General features: G+C 40.9%; 2 protein-coding genes across 2 annotated transcripts; both read left to right on the top strand.

Annotated features, from left to right (window-relative positions):
- Positions 1 to 9,920: 9,920 nt before the first annotated feature.
- SCP_0704800 (hypothetical protein) lies at positions 9,921 to 10,145 on the top strand (the record flags this gene model as incomplete). The annotated part of the gene is made up of 1 exon (XM_027760405.1): positions 9,921 to 10,145. The coding sequence occupies one exon, from the start codon at positions 9,921 to 9,923 to the stop codon at positions 10,143 to 10,145; it is 225 nt and encodes a 74-aa protein (XP_027616206.1).
- A 287-nt stretch (positions 10,146 to 10,432) lies between these two features.
- SCP_0704810 (hypothetical protein) lies at positions 10,433 to 25,947 on the top strand (the record flags this gene model as incomplete). Its single annotated transcript, XM_027760406.1, has 10 exons — positions 10,433 to 10,989; positions 11,053 to 11,261; positions 11,320 to 11,471; positions 11,543 to 11,728; positions 11,792 to 12,968; positions 13,016 to 14,037; positions 14,424 to 14,521; positions 25,427 to 25,480; positions 25,536 to 25,592; positions 25,644 to 25,947. The coding sequence occupies 10 exons, from the start codon at positions 10,433 to 10,435 to the stop codon at positions 25,945 to 25,947; spliced, it is 3,816 nt and encodes a 1,271-aa protein (XP_027616207.1).
- Between the last annotated feature and the right edge of the window lie 1,387 nt (positions 25,948 to 27,334).

A 27,334-nucleotide genomic window follows, 5' to 3' on the forward strand; every position in this document is an offset into this window, starting at 1 on the left:
GACTTGCAGAAATAGTAATCAATAGAAGTGCCACAGCAGCCACAGAGGACCAATGCATCATAGTCAGTGAAAGTATAGAAGCACATGCTAATTTCAACACATAAAAAGCAGTACCATTGAAATCTGTGAAGGAAATGGAGCATAATGCTCTCTTAAACCAAGTAAATCTGAGTAAAACTGGCAGAAATATCTCAGTTTTGGATTAGAATGCTCAGTGTAAAGTGCAGAAAAATTGGATAAATGCCAGAAAAATTTGAGAATGACTCTAAAATGCACATAAACATGTGAGATAGGGCGCCTTATTTTTTACATGCAGTGCATATTGAAGAAGCAAGCAGAATGGAGAGAAAACTAAGAAAATAAATTGTAGCACTCCAGCAAGTGATTTTGATGTTCTAAAAGTAACACCGTCAGATTTAGCTTGAAAATTTGGTCAGAATGGTTACTTGGTTTATCCAAATCCGAGCAGAATTGAGTGAGCTACAAGCCTGGCAAGTTTGGCTACAAGTGTGATAACAAGTGCTTGAAGCCGGTAGTGTCACGTGCCACCCGAGTCACGTTTCCCGCCGTACGAAACGTTAAGCGCTCTAGGGCACTTAACGTTCCATATGGCGGGAAATGTGACCTGCAGGCCATGTGACGTGTGGCTGAAGACAAACATGCAGAATAAAATGCAAAAAAATCGCAGAAATACCAGGAAAATTATGGCATGGCCTTTTGATGATAGTAGACTTGTAGATGTAACTAGACAATGTTGTAATTGTAAAGTCCTTACACATCCACACTAGATGACATATTTGAATATTGTAAGGCCATACAAACCAATACTAGAGGGTGTAATAGAATTCAAGAGATGGTATAATGAGGCATTGAAGCAGGCTTCCTAAACACTACTAGACATACTAGGAGTCAATACAACACTTTGTAGGCTATTGTAATCATCTTACAAAGTGACACTAGATGACATATCTCACTATTGTAGGGTCACATGTTCACTAGGACACTTACAAGAAATTACTAGAGACTATTGAAGGTTACTGAAGATTCTTACAAAGTGATGCCAGGTAACACTTCCGACTATTGTAAGCTCATTACAAACTCATACTACAAAATATATTAGGAGTCAGTATCATTGGGTGTTGTTGACTTGCTGAACATTGCTAGGCAATATACTAAGAGTTAGTAGGCAACTTTGTAGACTATTTAATAATGCGGCCCTTATCAACCCACACAACTTATCAATGTATAGTGGGATGTTGTAGGACACTTACTACACATTATTAAATGGCACACTAGGAGTTGGTAGAGGAGTTAGTAGGCGACTTTGTAGACTGTTATCAATGTCTAGTGGAACGTTGTAGAACACCTACAACACATTATTAGATGATACTAGGATTTAGTAGATAATATAATAACAATTTATTGTATACATTTTGATGTGTTGCTATAGACACATGGGTTATAGTTTCTAGTGTTATTTTTGTAGTGGTTCTTATATGCACATTGGTAACATTTTTTGTAGTGATTCATATAGGCACATTAGTAACAGTTTCTAGTGTCAATTTTTAGACTGATTCTTATAGGCACATGTGTAATAGTTTCTGCTGTTATTTTTTGTAGTGATTCTTGTAGGCATATTAGTAACAGTTTTTAGCATAATCTTTTGTAGTGATTCTTTTAGACACATATTTCTAACAGTTTCTGGTGTCATTTTTTGTAGTGATTCTTATAGGCTTGTTGGTAACATTTTTGTAGTGATTCTTATAGGCACACTTGCTAGTGTCATTTTTTGTAGAGATTCTTATATATTAAGAGTCTGTAGATAAATTTGTATACCAATGTAAGGCTCTTATAAACTCATACTACTCAGTGGAGTAGAATATTGTAGAATGCTTACCAGACATTATTATATGACATACTAGGAGTCAGTAAAGTATATAATAGACTATTCATGGTTTGTAGGTGGTATATTAGAATTTTGTAGATGACATTGTAAATTGTTGTAAGATACCTACAAACTGATAGTAGGTGGCCTTTCAGACTATTATAAGACCTTACAAATAAATACCAGGTGCCATACCAGGCTATTATAAGGTCATTAGAGTACTGAGCAACTTGCTAAAAGTTAGTAAACTATGTAGTAAGATATTGTAGGAGCTTACCAAACATTACCAGATCACATTATGGGGCATTGTAAGATCTCCATTAAAAATGATAGGCAGTATGTCAGACAACTGTAAGGCACTTACAAACTAGTTTGGAGTGGGCCATTGCTTCGCATGGCAGTAACGATTCCTGAAAGGTTATAATAAGATGTCTTTAAGACTGCACTAATTTGAGTTACCACCTAATAGTATCTACTGAGTCTCCTATAATAGCCTAGTTTACCATTGCCCTTATAATAGCCAGAGTAGAGTATGGGTGGGGCTAACCTGCGCAGAGACCAGTACCAGTACACACAGGGGTACAGGTGATCACAGACATACAATCTTCACAGACACATGTCCTTTATAGAAGAAGTTTTCAGAAGATCAGAAAAGGTAGGGAGAGATGGACAATAGGATCAAACTTATATATGCACAATATTGCATTATTTCCATCAGCCTACCTCCCTTATTGCCCATGCACATTGCTCTTGCTAGCACATGCTGCTCTTATCAATATAACCACTCCCATATATGCATAGTGCACTCATGCACCTATTGCACTCTTACAATCAGATAGCATTTGGCAAACTCATTACTGTCATTGTCTGCCCTCTGTGCATGTCATCCTTGCAAATGCATCTTAAAAATTTTCCTAAGCCTGAAAACTCTCACTTTTGCTTGGAGTACATTACATAATCTGTCTGTTATAAAGTATTTTATTCTGTCATTTTGGTGAAGCTTAAAGCACCCACTTTCAGTTTAAAAAGGATTTTGTACTATGTTTGGTGAGAGTAGCTATAAACTTTCACATCTGAAAAATTTTTCTATTTTTTTTTCATGTTTCTGAATCTTAAAACACTATGTTTTAACTTAAATTTAGTTAAAGTGCATCTTAAGTACTAGAAAGTGTCATACTTTCACCAATAATAGTCAGAACTATGAAAGTTGTTATTCCACCAATTTTTCAGATTAATAGGCATTTTTTTGAGCCTTAAAATGTCTACTGATAATAACTAAAAAGTTTCTTAGTCTCTCAATTTTTTGGCAGTTTTTACAATTTTTATCAGCCTTAGAAGACTCACTGTTGCTCAAGTTCAATTTAAAATGTATATTATAATTCACCTACTAATGAAAACTATACAACTTGTTTTTCAGTTTTTTTTTGTTGTAACAGTTTTAAGATCACTTACTTTGACTTCAAGAACAAATGTGCATATGAGAATTACTACAAAAATTAACACCAGAAATTGTTACAAATGTGTCTATAAGAATCGCTACAAAAAATGTATGTATAAGAAGCACTACAAAAAATGTATGTATAAGAAGCACTACAAAAAATGAGACTGGAATCTGCTACAAATGTGTTTATAAGAACTACTACAAAAAATGAGACTAGAAACTGTTACAAATGTGCCTATAAGAATCACTACAAAAATTGAGACTAGAAACTGTTACAAACTTGCTTATAAGAATCACTACAAAAATTGAGACTAGAAACTGTTACAAATGTGCCTATAAGAATCACTACAAAAATTGACCCTAGAAACTGTTACAAACATGCCTGTAAGAATCACTACCAAAAATGACACTAGAAACTGTTACAAACTTGGTTATAAGAATCACTACAGAAAATGATAGAACTGTTACAAATATGCCTATAGCATTGGATGTAAATGTTTATAAGAAATTATATTCTCTACTGACTCCTAGTATGCCATCTAATAATATGTAGTAAGTGTTCTACAATGTCACACTGTACTAAGTCATGTGAGTTGATAAGGGCCTTACAATAGTTTACAAGGTCGCCTACTGACTCTTAGTATATTGTTGAGTAATATTCAGCAAGTCAACAATAGCCTATTATACTAGCTCCTAATATACTCCTTAATATCAGTTTGTATTGAGCTCACAATAGTCTGTATATGTCACCTGATGTCACTTGTAAGAATCTCCAGTAACCTGCAATAGTGTCTAGTAATCACTAGTAAGAACACTAGAAATTGTTACAAATGAGTTTATAAGAATCACTACAAAAATGAGACTAGAAACTATCAAAAATGTGCCTATGAGAATCACTACAAAAAATGAGACTAGAAACTGTTACAAACTCACTTATAAGAATCACTACAAAAAAGAGACTAGAATTTGTTACAAAATGCACCTATAAGAATTACTACAAACAATCAGACTACAAACTGTAACAAATGAGTATATAAGAATCACTACAGAAATGAGACTAGAAACTGTTACAAATTTGCTTATAAGAATCACTACAAAAAATGAGACTAGAAACTATTACAAATGCACTTGTAAGAATCACTACAAAAAATAGTACTAGAAACTGTTACAAATGTGCTTATAAAAATCAGAGTTGTAGGGCAGTTAGAAATTGTTTCAATGCCTACTAAGCATACCAAAAGGATGACTTTATAATCTGGTTACAAGTTGCTACAATGCTTACTAAGTGCACTAAAAGTGCGGATTTGTAATGCTTCAAGGCATCTCTACAATAGTTACTAACAAAGTTAATAACCCGGAATTGTAGACCAGTTAGGAACTCGGAGTTGTAGGGCAGTTGGAAATTGTTAGAATGCCTACTAAGTATGCCAAAAGGGTGACTTTATAATCTAGTCACAACTTGCTACAATGCCTACTAAGTAAGCTCAAAGTGCGGATTTGTAATGCTTAAAGGCAGCCCTACAATAGTTACTAACAAAGTTAATAACCCGAAATTGTAGACTGACAAGTCTCCAAGTAGATCAGAACTTATAATGCTCTACTGGAGGTGTTAATGATGAAAAAACTCGGACTTGTAAGATGCTTTACAATTATTGCTGTAAGCTGGGCTTGTAGCCTAGTTAGAAGTCACAGCACCTATTAGATCTGCCAAAAGTCTGAACATATATTGCTTGAAGGCTGCCCTCGAACAGTTGCTAAGAAAGCTAATAATCCGGACTTGTAGACTAATCAGAATTGATTACAAATGCATGAAGTAAGTCCGACTTTCTAGCTTTATCAGTACCCATTAGAAGGAATTAGAAGTTCGCACTTTTGGCCTTACCTGAGGTAATGAACCAGTGAAATGACTTGTAAGCTGAAGTTGGCAAAGTTGGGACAGCCCAGTGGTCAAGTGGTTAAGTTAGGTACTCGCAAATATTTGTGTTTCACAAGGTTTTGGTTCAATCCTGGGCCAGGGCAAATAAAGTTGGGTTTATTGTCGCCTAATTTGGATTAGTTCCGGCGGAACACCCTAATGAGGGTGCCCCTGTGGTCGTGACCGTAAGTTGCGGGCACAACCACAGGGGCGCGCGGAAGCCCTTCAAAGGCAACTGACTTTCCGGATTTAGGCAAGTGTATTTAGGGGTTAGAAACCTCAAATAAATGCGGAAAAATGCCCAAAAAATGGGAGCATGACCCGGGGAGTCATGGGTACCTTATGTAAGTCAGTTGCCTGATTGGGACGCTGACAAAGCATTTTTCTTTTGGTTTATCTCAGCACTGTCGAGGTCATTTCTCACTCAAACCTCAACAGAATTTAATGTTTCAGGGTGTGAATTAGGTCTAATTTTTGCCCTGAATTCAATGGTAATAGTCTCAAAGCACAGATTTGACTATAACAAGTTGTGGAAGCTAATCTTAATGTATATTGAAGTAGCGCTGTTATGTATTATGTAATCTAAGTGTTACAGCCATCCTACACTTGGCAGATGATCAATACACAGGAGCAGAAGATAGGCCCCTTTTGTATCTCTCACTATCCCCTAGATGGTGACTTATATCAATACCCTTCATGCACCGTCAAAAAAATCTCCTTCCCACCTCGCTGCTTTGCAACCCGTCTGTTATCACGGGCCCTTCTGAATTGCAATCACACCGACCGCTATAATACAGGTCCCCACAGGCAATATGCACATTTTCACATGCCTGTGGTCACAACTGCAACCAAGAGCCACAACTCTAGGTGTGTGCCATATGAGACATTTTCAACCATTTAGACATTGCACTCCAGATAGGTATTCGCACTGTAAGGACACCTCCTTTCATGTGCCCCTGTGATCATGCCCACAACTAACAGTCACAACCACAGAGATGTGCCACATTTGACATACCCGCATTGCACTCGATATAAACATCTGTGTGTCCCTGTGGTTGTGCCCACAGCTAACGGTCACGACTACAGGAGCATTTCACATTTGACATACCCGCATTGCACTTAATATATACATCCATGTGCCTCTGTGGTCACGCTGTATATTGAAGTACAGCCGATATCGGTTATCTAATCTAAGTGCCACAGCTGCCCATCTGTTGATAGCTATTTGTACAAGTCGTGTCGGTTTTCAATACAACTGTTTTGAATGTCCGCCTGTAGTTAAGTTGTAGTTAAGTAAGCAAAGCAGTTAGTTCGAGCGTAACCCTAATCTCAGGTCACCAATACAAATTTGTAACTCGAGGTAACCCTAACCTCAGGTCACCCATACAAAGTTGTAGTCAAGATTTGTTCCCATGGTTTGGTCAGAAGTTCGTCACGAGATAAGCGCTCATTAAGGGCTCATCCTGCATAAGAATGATTACTTCGTACCTCAGGAATCGTAACTACAAAAAATGAGACTAGAAACTGTTACAAACTCACTTATAAGAATCACTACAAAAAAGAGACTAGAATTTGTTACAAATGCACCTATAAGAATTACTACAAACAATCAGACTACAAACTGTAACAAATGAGTATATAAGAATCACTACAAAAAATGAGACTAGAAACTATTACAAATGCACTTGTAAGAATCACTATAAAAAATAGTACTAGAAACTGTTACAAATGTGCTTATAAAAATCAGAGTTGTAGCACTTCAGGGTACCCTTCTGACCTAGCTCTTAGCTTCAACATAATCTATATTGTGTAGTGGCTAAGAGCCTCTCAGGTGTCAGACAGACCATGGTACCAATACATGTCCCAGGGCATTATATGGGATTACCCAGGGCAAAGGCAGGGCAAAGGCTGATCCAATGGCACAATTATCATATGGGATGTCCTATAGTACTAGAGCATTGATATTTATATTCCAGTATTACTGGTTGTCCCATGGTGCCAGGGGTACATAGGAATGTCCCACTACTAGTAAAAGATGTATTTTCTGGCTATTGTATGGTAGTTTTTTTATACTTTATTCCACTATCATATTATCTAAGCCTTAATTATAAAAACAGTGACTATAGTGATATAAACAAGCACTTTATTTGCATATTATATAAGGTGGAATCTCCCATTTTAAGGACATCCTAAGATGTTATTTTAAGATTCACAGATATTTAGTCTTTTCTTTAGCCTGAAGTTTCTATTTAACTACTATAATTATCTAGGAGATTTATACTAACAGTTGAATTACTAAGGTTTAAGAGTGACAGGTCCTTACAAGGGATATCCCATCACATAAAGGGACATCCCATAATACAGAGGTGTCAATCAGTGAATGCATTTCTGAGTGTGACTTGACTGAAGTCTTAGGTCAAATGCCTTTCTTTTTTCATTTAAATACAGTATATGATAGGAGACATGACAAGAATATATCTCCTTTGCTAGTATATTAGTAGACTGAGTTGTTCTATTTCTTGAGACACTTGGTGAAAGTTGTAGTATAGCTATGATGCATACTATATGCCAAAGATTATATCGTGTTAGTCTGAACATTATGTCAGAAAATGTAAAATTGATTTTAAAACACGATAATAAACATTATTGTTTGACCTGTCTTAGTTGTTATATGAGCTAATGAAGTTGTTGTACATGCTACCAATAGTAATATAGTCTTTATAACATTATAAATGTATACACAATACTTGATATGGGATATCCTGCTTTCTATAAATATTTCACCATATATAAAATGCAAATAAGACACTTATTTACAGTATTCTAGTCACTGTTTTTATAATTAAGGCTTAGATAATATGATAGTGGAATAAAGTATAAAAAAACTACCATACAATAGCCTGAAAATACATCTTCTACGAATAGTGGGACATCTCTATGTACCCCTGGCACCATGGGACAACCAGTAATACTGGGATATAAATATCACAATACTTGATATGGGATATCCTGCTTTTTATAAATATTTCACCATATATAAAATGCAAATAAGACACTTATTTACAGTATTCTAGTCACTGTTTTTATAATTAAGGCTTAGATAATATGATAGTGGAATAAAGTATAAAAAAACTACCATACAATAGCCTGAAAATACATCTTTTACGAATAGTGGGACATTCCTATGTACCCCTGGCACCATGGGACAACCAGTAATACTGGGATATAAATATTGATGCTCTAGTACTATAGGACATCCCATATGATAATTGTGCCATTGGATCAGCCTTTGCCCTGCCTTTGCCCTGGGTAATCCCATATAATGCCCTGGGACATGTATTGGTACCATGGTCTGTCTGACACCTGAGAGGCTCTTAGCCACTACACAATATAGATTATGTTGAAGCTAAGAGCTAGGTCAGAAGGGTACCCTGAAGTGGTTGTAGGGCAGTTAGAAATTGTTTCAATGCCTACTAAGCATACCAAAAGGGTGACTTTATAATCTGGTTACAAGTTGCTACAATGCTTACTAAGTGCACTAAAAGTGCGGATTTGTAATGCTTCAAGGCATCTCTACAATAGTTACTAACAAAGTTAATAACCCGGAATTGTAGACCAGTTAGGAACTCGGAGTTGTAGGGCAGTTGGAAATTGTTAGAATGCCTACTAAGTATGCCAAAAGGGTGACTTTATAATCTAGTCACAACTTGCTACAATGCCTACTAAGTAAGCTCAAAGTGCGGATTTGTAATGCTTAAAGGCAGCCCTACAATAGTTACTAACAAAGTTAATAACCCGAAATTGTAGACTGACAAGTCTCCAAGTAGATCAGAACTTATAATGCTCTACTGGAGGTGTTAATGATGAAAAAACTCGGACTTGTAAGATGCTTTACAATTATTGCTGTAAGCTGGGCTTGTAGCCTAGTTAGAAGTCACAGCACCTATTAGATCTGCCAAAAGTCTGAACATATATTGCTTGAAGGCTGCCCTCGAACAGTTGCTAAGAAAGCTAATAATCCGGACTTGTAGACTAATCAGAATTGATTACAAATGCATGAAGTAAGGCCAAAAGTGCGGACTTCATTACTTCTAATGGGTACTGATAAAACTAGAAAGTCGGACTTACCTGCTGTGATGAACCATGAAAGGACTTGTAAGCTGAAGTTGAGTCATTTCTCGAGGCCTAGTGGCCAAGTGGTTAAGTTGACTGTTGACAAATATCTGTGTTTCTGAAGGTTTTGGTTCAATCCTGGGCCAGGGCAAATTAATTTGGGCTGATTGTGGCCTAATTTGGATTAGTTCCGGGGGAACACCATAATGAGGGTGCCATTAGTGCCGGGTGCAGGCCGAACCTGAGAGGTCGGGACCCAACGTCCAGCCGAGCGACAAGCGCCCGAGTGAAGTTTTCTCTTCCTCGAACGACGTGCACAATGCCCTCACCTGTAGCTTACTTCACAGCTAATTTACCGTACAGTCTTCATCTTTCATCTCGTATTCCCTTTTCCATGTCTAACCCGCTCAACCTTAATCTCCATCCCAATGAGCTGACACCGCCAAGCATGCCCCCTCGCCCGACTGCGGGGCGCCGAAAACCCTCCCACCACACCCCCCCATCCCCCCCTCACGGCTACCGGTGCCACCTCTCGCACTGGCGGAGCCCTTCTTGCTCCCCCCACCATGATGAATACACCCCCGCCCACACCGAGGCGAGCCCCTCCCTTGGCCAATTCCGCCCCCCGTACCGCCAGTGCAACCCACCCGCCCGTGCCGCCTCCCGCAGCGCCTCCTGCTGCACCAGTTGCACCTCCCACAGCACCCGCCGCCATGGAACCTCTCATCATTCCGGCCCCGGCAGCTGCTGCATTCATGGTTGCCGGCGAAGATGACATTGCTCACGTATAAGCCGCCGCTGCTGCTCTGCGCGAGGATCGCCCTGCTACCCTGCCACCGATCCAGCCCAGCTACCACGTCGATGCTATGAGCCTCCGTAAGTCATCTCGCTAGCACATCGCATCTCCCTATATCGTCGAAACCATGCTGCTCGCGTCGTGCATGCCCTCGTACACATCGTTCCTATGTCGGTTTTCTTTGTATCCACGTCGCTCCATGCTGAAGGCCGGTCATCGTTTCTCACGTATACACCTGCCCATGAGGCACCTGTTGTAGCGTGACTTGGTACCAGACCAAGCATGGCCTTCACGTTCTTTCCTCTCGTATTGTGCCTCACTCCAGCAACTCTCACGCTGACCCTTTCTCGTTCGGTAGCCATACCTCCCAAAGTGGATGAAGCAGTTAAGCACTACCGCTATGTTCCATACACTGCCCTCACCAAGATGGCCCGCCTTAAGGCAGCCCGCGGAGAAGAAGATGTTATTCTCAATGCTCAAGAGGGCTTCACGGTTCGTGGTCTCGACCGCTCCACCGAATTGCAGATCAGCCTTGATGACTGGCTGGTCGCTGCACGTACAATGGTCGAGCTAATGGAGAAGCACCACCCCAAGTGTGCCGTTTTCTTCGCCAAGCATCATACTCATGTAGTCAGCATTAACTACACGCACAGCTGGCCCATTGCCATCGAGTATGATATTCAGCAGCGTGAAGCGGCTGCTAGCCACCCTCAGCATGACCTTTCCACATTTGATCACAACTCTCTAAACATCATTGCCACACGTGTAGCCGTGCGAGGAGCCACTGCCATTGTGCGTGCCTCCGCCCCTCTGCCAAAAGGCTCTGCCCCATTTGATGGGTAGTCCTTTCGAAAGAAACCACGTACTTTCACCTCTGACCTTGATTGCTTTCGATGCGGCAGCACTGGCCACTTGCCCGCCGACTGTGTTGCACAGGTTACCATCACCGGCCACGCTGTTGCACCCATCGCAATTGGCTCGCGCAGCCGACATGCCCTCCTTGCCCCTAATGGACACCCGTTCTGCTTTGCATGGGCCAAAGCTGGCACCTGTCGCTTCAACCCCTGTGTTAACTTCCACGGATGCAGCATCTGTGGATCAACCCAGCATGGTGCCAGTGCCTGCCCCCGGTCCCACAATTGACCCTCGTTTCGTAATCACACCTCTAGATCCCGACCGAATCGAAGCTCGCCTACGGGAGCTTAACATTTTCGACTCATGGAGCCATCTGGTTCATGGCCTCTGCCACGGTTTTGATGTCGGTATACATACTCCATTTTCTCGGTCTTTTATCTTCGAAAACCATCGTTCGTCGGAGTTGGTCAGTATGTGACCCCAATACAATCTCATTGTAACCTAACTTATTCCTCGCCCCACTCGTCACCCATACAGAACCCAATTGTCATCGACGAGTATATTGCAAGCGAGCAAGCGGCGGGCTGCTACTCACAAGGCTTTGAGCCTGCCGATCTAGAGAGCATCATTGGTTTTTTTCGCACTTCCCCCTTGGGTCTCGTACCCAAGCCTCACTCCGACAAGCTGCAGCTGGTGCAGGACCTATCCTATCCTCGAAACAATGTACGCTACCTGTAAAGTCACGTAGTGTATGACCTCTCCTCACTCTTATAAATTTCTATGTAGCCCATCGTTCCCTCAGTCAATGCCGGTGTCAATGCCGACGACTTTCCCACCGAGTGGGCCACCTTCGAAAAGGTTTCTACAATGCTCCTATCCTTGCTGCCTGGTGCTCAAGCAGCCACCTTCGACATATCGGCAGCATACCGCATCACCCCCGTGCATCCATCGCAACAGCACACCTTATGCATTTACTGGCGCGGCAAGGTATACATCGACAGGGCAGTGTGCTTCGGCTTGTCATCCAGTGCTGGTGTCTTCGGTGCTGTAGCTGACATGCTTGTAGCCATATACACCTCATCTGGGTATGGTCCCCTGTGCAAGTGGGTGGATGACTTCATCGTGATCCGCCTCCCTCACCAGCACTGGACGGAAGACGACTTCATTCGCCAAACTGCAGAGCTCGGTGTACCCTGGAGCCACACCAAGACCCGCCCCCTTGCTTTTCATCAACACTTTACTGGCTTCGACTGGGACCTTCAGTGCAAGACTGTCTCCCTACCGCCCGACAAATTCAACAGCATCATTACGCTTCTCACACAGTGGACTCAGCACGCATCGCCCATGTCACAATACGATGCCACACACCTCCACGGCAAGCTTGTTCATGTCTCCTCTATGTTCCCACTCGTTCGGCCCTTTCTTCGCTCCGTGTCACACTTCGCCATAAACTTCCGGTCACCTCGTGCACACCTCTGGGCACCAGCACCTCTCCTCAATGACCTCACATCCATCCTGTCATTGCTGGAGAAGCTGCCCAACAAACTGCCTCTGCAGCAACCTGAACCTCTCAACCTCGGTTGGTGGGGCGACGTGAGTACATCCTTCGGTGTCGGTGTAGTTGTCAGCCAATATTGGGCTGTCTGGCATTGGGCACCTGGTGTCACCATTGGGCCGAAGTGCAACCACGACATTGGCTGGGCCGAGGCTGTCACCGTGGAACTTGGCCTTCGTCTGGCCCTCCACCATCGCCTCCTGCACGACCGCCCAGCCCACAGTGCCAACCTGCTTGTGCGCTCCGACAACAGCGGTATTGTGGAAGTCATCCGCAAAGGTCGCTCTCGCAGTCACCAGACCAACGAAGTTCTGCAGCACATCTACACCTTACTTGCTGCAGAGCGCATCCACCTTACTGCCTCGCATGTTGCCAGTCGCGACAATGTCGCAGATGCACTCTCACGTGGTGACATCGATGGTTTCCTCGCTGGCTTTCCTGCTGCAACCGCCAAGACAACTTTTTTGCTGCCACCACACCTGCAGCATCTACTAACATCGTTGTGATGCCCGCACATGGTTTTCGCATTCTCCCGCCCATCGTTGCCGGCGATGCCGGGATTCGGCAAGACCTTGGCTCCCTTCCCCTGAACCCATCCACCCTGTGCCCCGATTGCCGCGCCGACGAGCGCATTTTCTTGTGGCGTGGCACCAACCACCCTGCAGCATCCACCTTACATCACCCTGTGCTACAACACCTTGCAGATGTTGCTTCCCGTGCCTCCTTGCGAGACTCCACACTCTCCAGCTATGGTTCTGGCTTGCGCAAGTTTCACCTCTTCTGTGACATTTTTTCAATACCCGACTCTGACCGTCTTTCCGCCTCATTCACCCTTCTAAACTCATTCATTCTGTGGGCCGTGGCTGAACCCGATGCTAATGACCTTGCCCTCGCTGATGGCACACCGTTTGAACCCATATCTGCCAAAGTGGCCTCGAAGTATCTTGATGCAGTTCGGGCCTGGCACCTGGCTCAAGGTTGGCCACCACCACTGTCTCCGGATGATCGTGCACGTATCCAGTGGTCCCTGCGTGGACTTGAGAACCTGCAGCAGGCACGCCGAACTCGTCCCCCTCGGCCACCTGTTACCCTCCACATGCTTGGTGCCTTGAAGTGCACTCTCCACCTTGACAATCCTTTTGAAGCCTGTCTATGGGCCATGGCATCCTGTGCCTTTTGGGGCCTTATGCGTTTTGGTGAAGTGTCCGTCAAATCCAGAGCAAGCTTCTCTGGTACCCAGCATCTCAAGCAAAGAGATGCAGTCTTTGCACACGACCTTGACGGCAAGCCTTATGTTCGCCTTGACCTACCTTCCGCCAAGACAGCCAAACCTGGGGAAATCCAACACATGTTCCTTGTTGAACAAGGTGAGGTCTGTCCCATCGCTGCATTGTGCAATCTAGCCCATGTTGTTCCTGCTGGCGAGGAGGACCCGCTATTCTCTTGGCGTGACCATCTCGGCCAACCTCGACCAATGGTCCGCGACACAGCCCTCAAGTTCATCAACTCAGTGTTTACCGCCTGGGGCTGCATCAGCAAAAGTCAACTCTTGCTTACCTGGATTATTCCCTTGATTAAGAAAAAATTAAGGAGATCTCCATCATTATTTTTCCTTATTTGCCTTGATTGTCCAAATAAGGAAGCAGACCTCCTTAATCAAGGCAATAAGGGAGCTAACCAAGAGTTGACTTTTCCTGATGTGGGGCACTGCCTTTGGCCACTCCTTTCGCATTGGAGGTGCATCCTTCCTCCTGTCTCAGAAAGTCGACCCCGAGATTGTCTGCCTCATGGGCCGCTGGCGCTCACTAGCATATGAAGTCTACATTCGTGCGTTCGAACAAATCGCCTCACGACACATTGCAGGCCTGTCGAGCACCTACAACCTATGAGTCCGGCCACCTCGTCTCTGGTTGGGTGGGCGGCAAGGGTAGCCGCGGGTCGCCTCGTTGGCTCATTCTTGGGTAAGCGGCTCGACCTTGCCCCGCGTCCGTCCCCAAACTGATCGGGACTCCACCCAACCACAGACACTGTAGTGCCGTCGTAGCTTATCTGCAAGGGCACGTAGACGAGGCTGGACCTGTGGTCGTGACCGTAAGTTGCAGGCACGACCACAGGGGCGCGCGGAAGCCCTTGAACAGCAACTGACTTTCCGGATTTAGGCAAGTGTATTTAGGGGTTAGAAACCTCAAATAAATGCGGAAAAATGCCCAAAAAATGGGAGCATGACCCGGGGAGTCATGGGTACCTTATGTAAGTCAGTTGCCTGATTGGGACGCTGACAAAGCATTTTTCTTTTGGTTTCGAGGTCATTTCTCACTCAAACCTCAACAGAATTTAATGTTTCAGGGTGTGAATTAGGTCTAATTTTTGCCCTGAATTCAATGGTAATAGTCTCAAAGCACAGATTTGACTATAACAAGTTGTGGAAGCTAATCTTAATGTATATTGAAGTAGCGCTGTTATGTATTATGTAATCTAAGTGTTACAGCCATCCTACACTTGGCAGATGATCAATACACAGGAGCAGAAGATAGGCCCCTTTTGTATCTCTCACTATCCCCTAGATGGTGACTTATATCAATACCCTTTATGCACCGTCAAAAAAATCCCCTTCTTACCTCGCTGCTCTGCACTCATCTGTTAACATGGGCCCTTCTGAATTACAATCATGCCGACCGCTATAATACGGGTCCCCACAGGCAATATGCACATTTTCACATGCCTGTGGTCACAACTGCAACCAAGAGCCACAACTCTAGGTGTGTGCCATATGAGACATTTTCAACCATTTAGACATTGCACTCCAGATAGGTATTCGCACTGTAAGGACATCTCCTTTCACGTGCTCCTGTGATCATGACCACAACTAACAGTCACAACCACAGAGATGTGCTACATTTGACATACCTGCATCGCACTCAATATAAACATCTGCGTGCCCCTATGGTTGTGCCCACAGCTAACGGTCACGACTACAGGAGTATTCCACATTTGACATACCCGCATTGCACTTAATATATACATCCATGTGCCTCTGTGGTCACGCTGTATATTGAAGTACAGCCGATATCGCACTTCAGGGTACCCTTCTGACCTAGCTCTTAGCTTCAACATAATCTATATTGTGTAGTGGCTAAGAGCCTCTCAGGTGTCAGACAGACCATGGTACCAATACATGTCCCAGGGCATTATATGGGATTACCCAGGGCAAAGGCAGGGCAAAGGCTGATCCAATGGCACAATTATCATATGGGATGTCCTATAGTACTAGAGCATTGATATTTATATTCCAGTATTACTGGTTGTCCCATGGTGCCAGGGGTACATAGGAATGTCCCACTACTAGTAAAAGATGTATTTTCTGGCTATTGTATGGTAGTTTTTTTATACTTTATTCCACTATCATATTATCTAAGCCTTAATTATAAAAACAGTGACTATAGTGATATAAACAAGCACTTTATTTGCATATTATATAAGGTGGAATCTCCCATTTTAAGGACATCCTAAGATGTTATTTTAAGATTCACAGATATTTAGTCTTTTCTTTAGCCTGAAGTTTCTATTTAACTACTATAATTATCTAGGAGATTTATACTAACAGTTGAATTACTAAGGTTTAAGAGTGACAGGTCCTTACAAGGGATATCCCATCACATAAAGGGACATCCCATAATACAGAGGTGTCAATCAGTGAATGCATTTCTGAGTGTGACTTGACTGAAGTCTTAGGTCAAATGCCTTTCTTTTTTCATTTAAATACAGTATATGATAGGAGACATGACAAGAATATATCTCCTTTGCTAGTATATTAGTAGACTGAGTTGTTCTATTTCTTGAGACACTTGGTGAAAGTTGTAGTATAGCTATGATGCATACTATATGCCAAAGATTATATCGTGTTAGTCTGAACATTATGTCAGAAAATGTAAAATTGATTTTAAAACACGATAATAAACATTATTGTTTGACCTGTCTTAGTTGTTATATGAGCTAATGAAGTTGTTGTACATGCTACCAATAGTAATATAGTCTTTATAACATTATAAATGTATACACAATACTTGATATGGGATATCCTGCTTTCTATAAATATTTCACCATATATAAAATGCAAATAAGACACTTATTTACAGTATTCTAGTCACTGTTTTTATAATTAAGGCTTAGATAATATGATAGTGGAATAAAGTATAAAAAAACTACCATACAATAGCCTGAAAATACATCTTCTACGAATAGTGGGACATCTCTATGTACCCCTGGCACCATGGGACAACCAGTAATACTGGGATATAAATATCACAATACTTGATATGGGATATCCTGCTTTTTATAAATATTTCACCATATATAAAATGCAAATAAGACACTTATTTACAGTATTCTAGTCACTGTTTTTATAATTAAGGCTTAGATAATATGATAGTGGAATAAAGTATAAAAAAACTACCATACAATAGCCTGAAAATACATCTTTTACGAATAGTGGGACATTCCTATGTACCCCTGGCACCATGGGACAACCAGTAATACTGGGATATAAATATTGATGCCCTAGTACTATAGGACATCCCATATGATAATTGTGTCATTGGACCAGCCTTTGCCCTGCCTTTGCCCTGGGTAATCCCATATAATGCCCTGGGACATGTATTGGTACCATGGTCTGTCTGACACCTGAGAGGCTCTTAGCCACTACACAATATAGATTATGTTGAAGCTAAGAGCTAGGTCAGAAGGGTACCCTGAAGTGCATTGTAGGCTACTAAGGTGATTCTTGTAAGCTGAATATTAATGAATGCCTTTTTAGTCATATTTTTATATACATTTTATAAATTGATAATATCATTTTGAAGCTACTTTTTAGCTGAGTCTTTCAGAATGCACACTAGTCACTTTTTAGTAATGTTTTTATATACTTTTTACAAAATCTCATAGTAATATCATTTTAAAGCCATTTTTCAGCCGAGTCTTTTAGAATGCATACCAATAACTTTTTAGTTATAGTTTTATATAGATTTTATAAAATGACATAGTAATATCATTTTGAAGCCATTTTTCAGCTCAGTCTTTAAGAATACATGCTAGTTACTTTTTAGTAATTGCTTATTCACTTTTTGCAAAATGACATATATTGTCATTTTAAAAGCCATTTTTTGGCTGAGTCTTGAAGAATGCATACTAGTCACTTTTTGGTTATATTTTTATATAGTTTTTGCAGAACCACATAGTAGTATCATTTTAAAGCAATTTTGAAGGTGCTTTTAAGGAGACATGTACTAACAATTTTTAGTAACATTCTTATATGGTTTGTTTTAAATAATCCTACTCTGAGATACTTAGTAATATGTCAAACTATTATCAGGCAGCTATAAATAAATAATGATTTACATTATACTATAATATCAACTGACATATAAGACTCATGTGATAACATAACATATTATTGTTATAAAGTGTGTTGCATACTCTAATACATTGCTATAATATTTTTATAAACTACAATCAGGTGACATCTTATAAGTAAGTTATAAGTATAATATTGTTACTATATATTACTAAGCAATACACCAGTTATTGAATAACATTATAGACTATTATAATGCTTTCATTTAAACAGCAGTGGCATTTTCTTGTAACTTTTTTGTATAGACATATAGATGACATGCTGGACTATTGCAGTACTGCTACCAAATATTTGTAAGTAGAATATTAGATGAACAGCATACTAAAATATTGTAATGCAGTTGTTAATGATACTTAGAGTATCTAAATAATATTATAAGTCATTCTAATACTTTATTTCTTTTTGCTATCGATATAACATGAATTTTTATATAATTTTATTTGGAATAAAAACAGAGTTTCAGAGGTACCAAAAATTATACTCTAACAAGAAAGACTTGCATTCTTTATACTTATTAGTATAACATCAAATTTTACTAGATTTTCACCTAAAGTGACTGTTTTAAGTGAATATAAATGATGAAACCTTGACATAAATACCTAATAAAAATACAACATGCTATGCAATGCAATGGATCATTTTTCACAAGTAATCAACTACTAAGGAGTAATACAAAATGATTAAAGTATGGGAAAGCAATTAGATGATGAGAGAAAGAGAGGAACACAGAACCTCAGAAATCGTTCCTGCCATGCAAAGCAATGGCCCACTCCCCACAAGTTTGAACATATCAGTACGAGTTTCTGGCAGACACCTTTTCTCATAATCTCACTCCACTCATATGCTCTGGGCTGAGATCTCCTTCATGTGCACTGAATAAGCCTGTGTCGATCCACAAATGAACACTTGGCACAGACTGGGCTTGCCCAGCTTCATCATGATTGATGGATGGTAACGAAGAGATCGATGGCCGAAAGTCCTGCACAAACAATAACGTGCAATTTTTAGTTCATACAATAACTGTTTGATCACATCATACTAACCTTGGTTTGCGAAGCAGATAACAACCGTACCACATCCTGCATCACGAAATGCACTTGCACTACACATTTTCCACCCCTTTAGTACATAGCGATATCTGCAGTAGCAGCAACATCAACAAAATCGCCGATGCCGATGCTAATCGGATTGCAGTGAACTAACTTGCCATCCGTGTTTTGTATTCCGACTTTCACTTTCTGATCTATTTCATGACTTTAGTTCGCAATATTCTGTGTAGTAAATGTGCAAACACAAAAAGAAGTACAGCTCACCCTGGTAAATACTCTCCGCTGCAGGTGAATATCTGCTCTGTTATTGGCTACTAGTTGATTTTGCTCATCGCAGGCCAAGTAACAGCAAATTAATGACCGAAGTGCAGATAATGTCTTCTTTTCAAACTGAAATGATTCTTCACAACCTTCGCTGTTGAGAACGAGGAATTGAACCGCCTTTGCTGCGTCTTCCTGCTGCCTGAACAGAACAAGTTTAATGGTCAACATATCTAGTATGTATATGTACTCACTCATTCCAGTTTCCCAGTGCAGTTATGTTGATTCTCTAAACGAAACCTTGCAGCTGCACTGCGACCATCCAATTGTCTTCCACTTGCTCCACATGGTTCATCATCAACAAATCAGGCTCAGCATCATGTATCAAATCATGTTGTCTGATCAGATCGTTGCCGTCCAATTTCTTGATCACCTGAGCCCAATCGTACAAACTATCACTTTCGTATGGGACCAGCTGCCACTTTTGAAGATCATTGATAGTGCGACTATCTCCATTTGGTCGTCCAATTCCTTGGGGCCACAAATCTCGAGCAAGGCCTCCCCGCTCTATATAGACATGTCATTTGTCAGTATATAATGTTTTGATCAAGCAATGTGTCAATTTCTTACCGTCGCTGATGAATGACATACTCAAGTACCAGTAGCAAGATTCATTATTCTCTGTCTTCCATGACTGCCTTATATATTTTACATCAGCTCCAGCTGCATACCACGAGAACCGAAGACACGTGAACGATCTATGCCTGAATGGCTGACAGATTCACCACTAGAGTCGCACCACTGCTTATTGCTCGCTGATAATTGTCTATCTGTCATTTATGTCAGAAAATGCAGCTTTTGCTATAGAAAAAAAAAACCTAATTCTGAATTCGCTAATATCAGTTTGCTATACTACCACAGCTATACTATACTACTGTGTGATGTAGATCACATTTTTCCCCTTTTTAGACTTGGCACTGACACCTCTGCAGGACCTATGTCCAGTGCAGTAAAGAGTTGCGAAATACTTAGCAGATCCAACTTCACTCTTCACACCTCCCAATCTGTGCATGTTTTCACACCTGCTCATTTTGAAGATGATGATACCGTGACTTCTTTTGGCACGAATTGTCGAATATGTGCTTCCACAAAAACGACATCATTCAGGAGCAACGATGCCACACTCATCCATTCTATGTCTTTCTTAACAGTAAATGCCTCTTTTGCATTGTAGACATGCCGAAATGGGATAACCTATTTGACGCATGAGTTACAGACATATTCCAACAGGAGAAAATGATATACGTACATTTGCACGTCCCTTACCATGAGTTCGCTCATTCATGAAGCAACTAGCACTGATAAGTTACAACATTTGAATAATGAACCGTGCAAGAACTGAAACAAAATGCTCATCACGGAAGGGGATAATAGCCTTTTTAATAAGCGAACCATCTTCACAGTATCTTCGTCACGAAGTAGCCTAACTCCGATACTCACTTGGTCAAATGGTAGACCAGAACATTTAAAAAACCACAGTTTCTCTGCTTCACCAATGAGCCACACTACCACTGGTGTGTTCTCATTGATGCACAGCAGCAAACTGCGTTGACCACCCCAACGAGCACAATGAGGGATTTTTTGCACTGAGAACTACGCATTCTCTGTATCCAAAAACACAGTGAATGACGCAAATTGTCTGCACAGTAGTTGCTTAGACACTGACAGATAAAGGTCAAAATCTTTTAAAAGCCTACCTGATCAGCTCATGCGTAAAATAAGGACGATGAATGACTTCCTTGCAAGCATTCTCTATGTCATGGTTTACTGTATTATCGTCGACAGAGGAGACTTCTGCAAATTCAACCCATTGAATATAGATCTCGTATTCAACATATGTACACTTACAAATCCAGTGGCGGTAGGATCTGCTGTTTCCTTGCCACTGCACTTCGTGATGTTACTATCGCTTCAAATTCATTAGGAATTATGTAAGCCATACATACATATTGTAATAAACGGCTCACCTTCGATTTTCGGCACTCATGCACTCTACACCTTCTCCAACACTGTCACGGTTTGCTCCTTCATCAGCAATGGTAGAAGTCCTGCATTAACCAACCAAATCAAATAAGCGTAATACAAGATTGTTACAAGAATTTCCTACTGCTTTCTCTTCTTTCCACCACTTGCCTCATTCTCTTCACGGCTATGCTTGCGTGAACTGAACATAAACATACACTAAGTACACGCTATGGTATAAATGACTCGGTCGATGTTCACCTAGCACTTTCAACCATTGTAGTAATGAAATTGAATGGGACAGTCGTCGTACACTCTCCCCTCACTCAGATCGCCCAACTGTCTTTTGTCATCTCCTCATTGCTCTTCAATGCTGCACTGCTCGGTGTTATACTCTGAACCTGAACCTCACACCTTACCAATGCATTGTACTGTCCTCACTAGAAGAACGTTAGTAAGAAACACCTAAAATCTGACCGAACCCAACTCGACACTAATACTTCATCCAGATCAGTAACACCACTATTGTCTGACCAGAACTACCCGATGCTAAGTTATTTGTATACTTCTGTCTGCCCCTTTTCACAATGCAGTGTATGAACATGACAATCTGAGTGATCCCACTCCACACTTACTCTATCGCAGCTAGGTAAGCCCCTCTGATAATCTTCCAATACCACGTTGTTCGTCTCGCTGCCTCCCCCTTGAATTATGTTTCCACAATCTATGTTCACAAATCTTCTTAATTTCTTCTGTACCCTGTCCCATATATAGTGAGTATCCCATCACGATTGTTAGTATTCTTCTTAAAAATGTTCACATATGTTCTGAACAAGGTTTCTGCGCTACCATTAAGCCAACTTTCTCATCCGATCATTTCTGAATCATCTACTGTCTCGGCCTTCTATTTTTTTACACCCTAGCAAATTGTGCACTGTGTTTGTCATCGATCCCTATTTCAAGCATCTGCCTGCATTCTTTCTGTGGTGCTACAACAACCTAGAGTTCTCCCAAATGGAACTGAAATAACTCGTGCAAGTAAGTTAAATTATTTATCTCTATTCATTCTTCATTAGGTCAAAAGTCTCGAAAAGATCTTTTCTGTGTGCTCACACTCCCACAGGTGAAGCAACCGAAGATTCATTTATGCATGTGCTCTTGTGCTGTGTATGCTATTATTTACATCATGAAAGACCACCGATCATATACTACAATCCACCGATAAAAAGCGCTACACTATCAAATATCAGACGACACACCCACCGACAGTGAATATTGCAATGTTCTCCTCCCAACACGCCATCGGATTGAATACCCATATGGAAGACCAATCCCTGGTGAAGCCGGAGGATCCCCATCCTCTGTCTTCAAATCCACCATGAGACAGCCACGATCATCAAAGAACCGCTCCTTTTATAGCAGTTCCATCGAAAGCACCTCATTACTCCCAACTGTGCAGCGCCTAACCAAGCATTAGCATGCAATCCAATATTGTATTCACGAGCACTCAAACTGAGTGTGGTCTCCATCTCATACAAATTTCTGAATGGATCTGTTGGCCTCCACGTCATAATACCGCAATGAGTCAATGTGAGTGCTGGATATGCAACCACAAAGCGGTTTGATGCAATGAAGTTCATCAGCACCATAGAGGGCATCCGAGCAATAGGATAAAGTGCAGTCGGTGCCATGCTGGTGTGAATGTGTACGTCACCGTGCCTGGTATGAACGACGCTTGTAGTCAAAATTCCCATCACCCGTATGATGTGCCAACAATACTTGATTTCCTTTGCAACTCAGCCTTCTTCTCACCAATTCAGATATGCCACGAACATCTTTGAACGACTCCTGGGAGCGATTACATCCAGCCACAAAGGTACCCACGTCGCCTCACGGTCTACAAACTGAAGAGCTGCTGGACCGCCAACCACAGATCCCGTGGACCTCATAGCATGATGGAAGCCCACTGTATTCGCAATATATGCCTCCAGAATATGATTGAAGGAACTCGATAACTCCTGATTGCCAACATCGAGTGTTACTGAGGAGCACCCGTGCCATTGCAAGAGTGATTTCAGGTCCATTTTCTCACAGACCTCCCAGCAAATTTCCAATGAAAACCTGACAACAACGTGAAGTACTCATTAGCATCACATTGTACTAAATACTCACTGCGTGTTGGAATGGACAGGCATTTTAATAAATATCTGGATCACCTCTGCGTGAGCAGAAGCTACACTGTTGATGAGGTGTCTCAGAGCGGAGAAGCGCCAATGGAAGAGCAGTACTTAACCACACCACCTATTGAATCTATACATATCGATCTCATTTGGCCTCCCCGAGCTCACATGGTTCCCAACCACACAGATTATCTCTACCACCGAGAAAACCGATCTTGCGCCGATGTGTGATCAATAACTGCTTTCAAATTTGAGCTCAGATATACCCATGATCGAACTGAACCTCAATATATCCACACATTTCACACCACCAATCAAATCTCTTTCACTTCTGACAAAAGTACTTCTACCCCCTTTAGTCCTCCCTTTTCTTTTCTTTCTCCAAGCTGTATCCCTGTTCCTTGTGATCACAAACTTTGTAACAATGTCTGACAACGTACCAAAGTACCTGATATTCCACTTCAGGGTACCCTTCCGACCTAGCTCTTAGCTTCAACATAATCTATATTGTGTAGTGGCTAAGAGCCTCTCAGGTGTCAGACAGACCATGGTACCAATACATGTCCCAGGGCATTATATGGGATTACCCAGGGCAAAGGCAGGGCAAAGGCTGGTCCAATGGCACAATTATCATATGGGATGTCCTATAGTACTAGAGCATTGATATTTATATCCCAGTATTACTGGTTGTCCCATGGTGCCAGGGGTACATAGGGATGTCCCACTATTAGTAAAACATGTATTTTCAGGCTATTGTATGGTAGTTTTTTTATACTTTGTTCTACAATCATATTGTATAAGCTCTAATTATAAAAACAGTGACTAGAATACTGTAAATAAGTGCCTTATTTGCACTTTATATATGGTGAAATATTTATAGAAAGCAGGATATCCCATATCAAGTATTGTGTACATATTTGTAATGTTATAAAGACTATATTACTATTGGTAGCATGTACAACAACTTCATTAGCTCATATAACAACTAATACAGGTCAAACAACAATGTTTATTCTTGTGTTTCAAAATTAATTTTACATTTTCTGACATAATGTTCAGACTAACATGATATAATCTTTGGCACATAATATGTATCATAGCTATACTACAACTTTCACCAAGTGTCTCAAGAAATAGAACTACTCAGTTCACTAATATACTAGCAAAGGAGATATATTCTTGTCATGTCTCCTATCATATACTGTATTTAAATGAAAAAAGAAAGGCATTTGACCTAAGACTTCAGTCAAGTCACACTCAGAAATGCATTCACTGAATGACACCTTTGTATTATGGGATGTCCCTTTATGTGATGGGATATCCCTTGTAAGGACCTGTCACTCTTAAACCTTAGTAATTCAACTGTTAGTATAAATCTCTAGATAATTATAGTAGTTAAATAGAAACTTCAGGCTAAAGAAGAGACTAAATATCTGTGAATCTTAAAATAACATCTTAGGATGTCCTTAAAATGGGAGATCCCACCTTATATAATATGCAAATAAAGTGCTTGTTTATATCACTATAGTCACTGTTTTTATAATTAAGGCTTAGATAATATGATAGTGGAACAAAGTATAAAAAAACTACCATACAATAGCCTGAAAATACATGTTTTACTAATAGTGGGACATCCCTATGTACCCCTGGCACCATGGGACAACCAGTAATACTGGGATATAAATATCAATGCCCTAGTACTATAGGACATCCCATATGATAATTGTGCCATTAGACCAGCCTTTGCCCTGCCTTTGCCCTGGGTAATCCCATATAATGCCCTGGGACATGTATTGGTACCATGGTCTGTCTGACACCTGAGAGGCTCTTAGCCACTACACAATATAGATTATGTTGAAGCTAAGAGCTAGGTCGGAAGGGTACCCTGAAGTGGATATTCCACAGTCATAAACTCCCCCCCACTAATGTGTTGCTATTCTCCAGATTCAAACACCGTGATCTGGGCACATTTTCACGTGTCACCGAACCTGTAGACGAGTTAGTGTGTTTCCTCACTCCAAATGTGTATTTTCTCATCGTCTATCTCCTGTAGCCTTGACATCGATGTTGATGATGAACCTACTATCACCAGATTGATGCTTATACAAAAGTGAGCCGTTATCTGCCATACTCTCATACTATTTGCTAATATTACATACAGCCTCACCGCGCAATTGCCTGTTGACATCGAATTTGTTCGTGTGCTACTTGTACGATCTGACATGCCTACCTTACTTGGCTGGGCGAAGACTACAAGTGGTGCTCGACAAGAAGTCAACCGGGAACTCGATCGCACTCTCACGGCACTGCTATCGCATTTTATGCCTGCGGCAGATGTCCAGCTATTCAAAGTTGTAATGCAATTGACCGAAAGTGTTATCTCCGGATCAGCCGCGCTGTGGTTCCTTGAGTGCTCTGCTTCGTGGCCTCCAAAGGATCTCGACCTATATGTTGCCCACAACTAATGGGAAAACATTCTCCACCACCTCAGAATGCAGTTCCGACACTTCGATATCGACATCACTGGAAACAGTCAACGCTACGACAATGACCGTGCCATTTGTCAAATAGCCCGAGTCACTACAGGAAAAGCGGTCATCAAGATCATTCACAGTCGTGCCGATTCTGCAATCTATCCTATTTCACACTTTTGGTCTACTCTTGTCATAAACTTCATCAGTGCAGACTCATTTGGATGCACTTATCCCTCTCTCACACCAGTGGTGCCTCCTTTTGTAATACAATGTCCCCACAAGGAATCCAAAGTGTTGTGTATAACATGACCACCTTGTAATTCCTTGTAATTCATTGTAATACAATTAACAATTGACAAAAGACAGTGTCCACAGCAGAAATTGAACCCTGAACCTTGTGGAGTTTTAACAATTTATTACAATGACTGGTGTTTCAGACCACTAAACCATATATCCTTGTAATCTTATATCTTACAATCAGATATAAGTGCTTCTTCTTATATTATATATAAATTAAAGTACCCTATATTAAGTCTTTAACTAAACAATGATATAAGTGGTTTCTATAATAGAGTTATAACTGATTAAATTTGTAAATACTGTATAAAACTTTTAAATTAACTGATTAAAATTAGTTAAATAATTGTATAATTCTTTTTATAAATTTAGAACTTTGTTATAAATATTCTGTGACTATACTATAACCTTCCACATATTCAACTTACTTTTAATAAGTCAGAGCTCTCTACAATTACTAATTTTAAACAGCTAATTTAAAAGTTCTATACACTATTTACAAATTTAATCAGTTATAACTCTATTATAGAAACCACTTATATCATTGTTTAGTTAAAGACTTAATATAGGGTACTTTAATTTATATATAATATAAGAAGAAGCACTTATATCTGATTGTAAGATATAACATTACAAGGATATATGGTTTAGTGGTCTAAAACGCCAGTCATTGTAATAAATTGTCAAAACTCCGTAAGGTTCAGGGTTCAATTTCTGCTGTGGACACTGTCTTTTGTCAATTGTTCATTGTAGCACAATGAATTACAAGGAATTACAAGGTGGTCACGTTATACACAACACCTTTGTGGGGGCATTGTATTACAATCTGGGGCACCACAGCTGTCTCTCACTTTTGCAAAACACGGCATTCTTACCCGTACCAACATGGGTGTCAATGAAAATACTGCACTCACCAAATACCGCACCAGGGGATATGATTTCGCCACTCATCCTGCAGCATGGACCACTGAACGGATAGGCGAGCTCAACTTCTTCAGGTGCGGCCCCGCATGCCTTAACGAAACCCGTTTCTTTGGCGATGATCATTCAGTTGTCGGCTTCTTCCACTCTGTCGATGAAG

This window comes from Sparassis crispa (assembly GCF_003851025.1).
Source record: "Sparassis crispa DNA, contig_000006F, whole genome shotgun sequence".
Lineage (NCBI taxonomy): Eukaryota > Fungi > Basidiomycota > Agaricomycetes > Polyporales > Sparassidaceae > Sparassis > Sparassis crispa.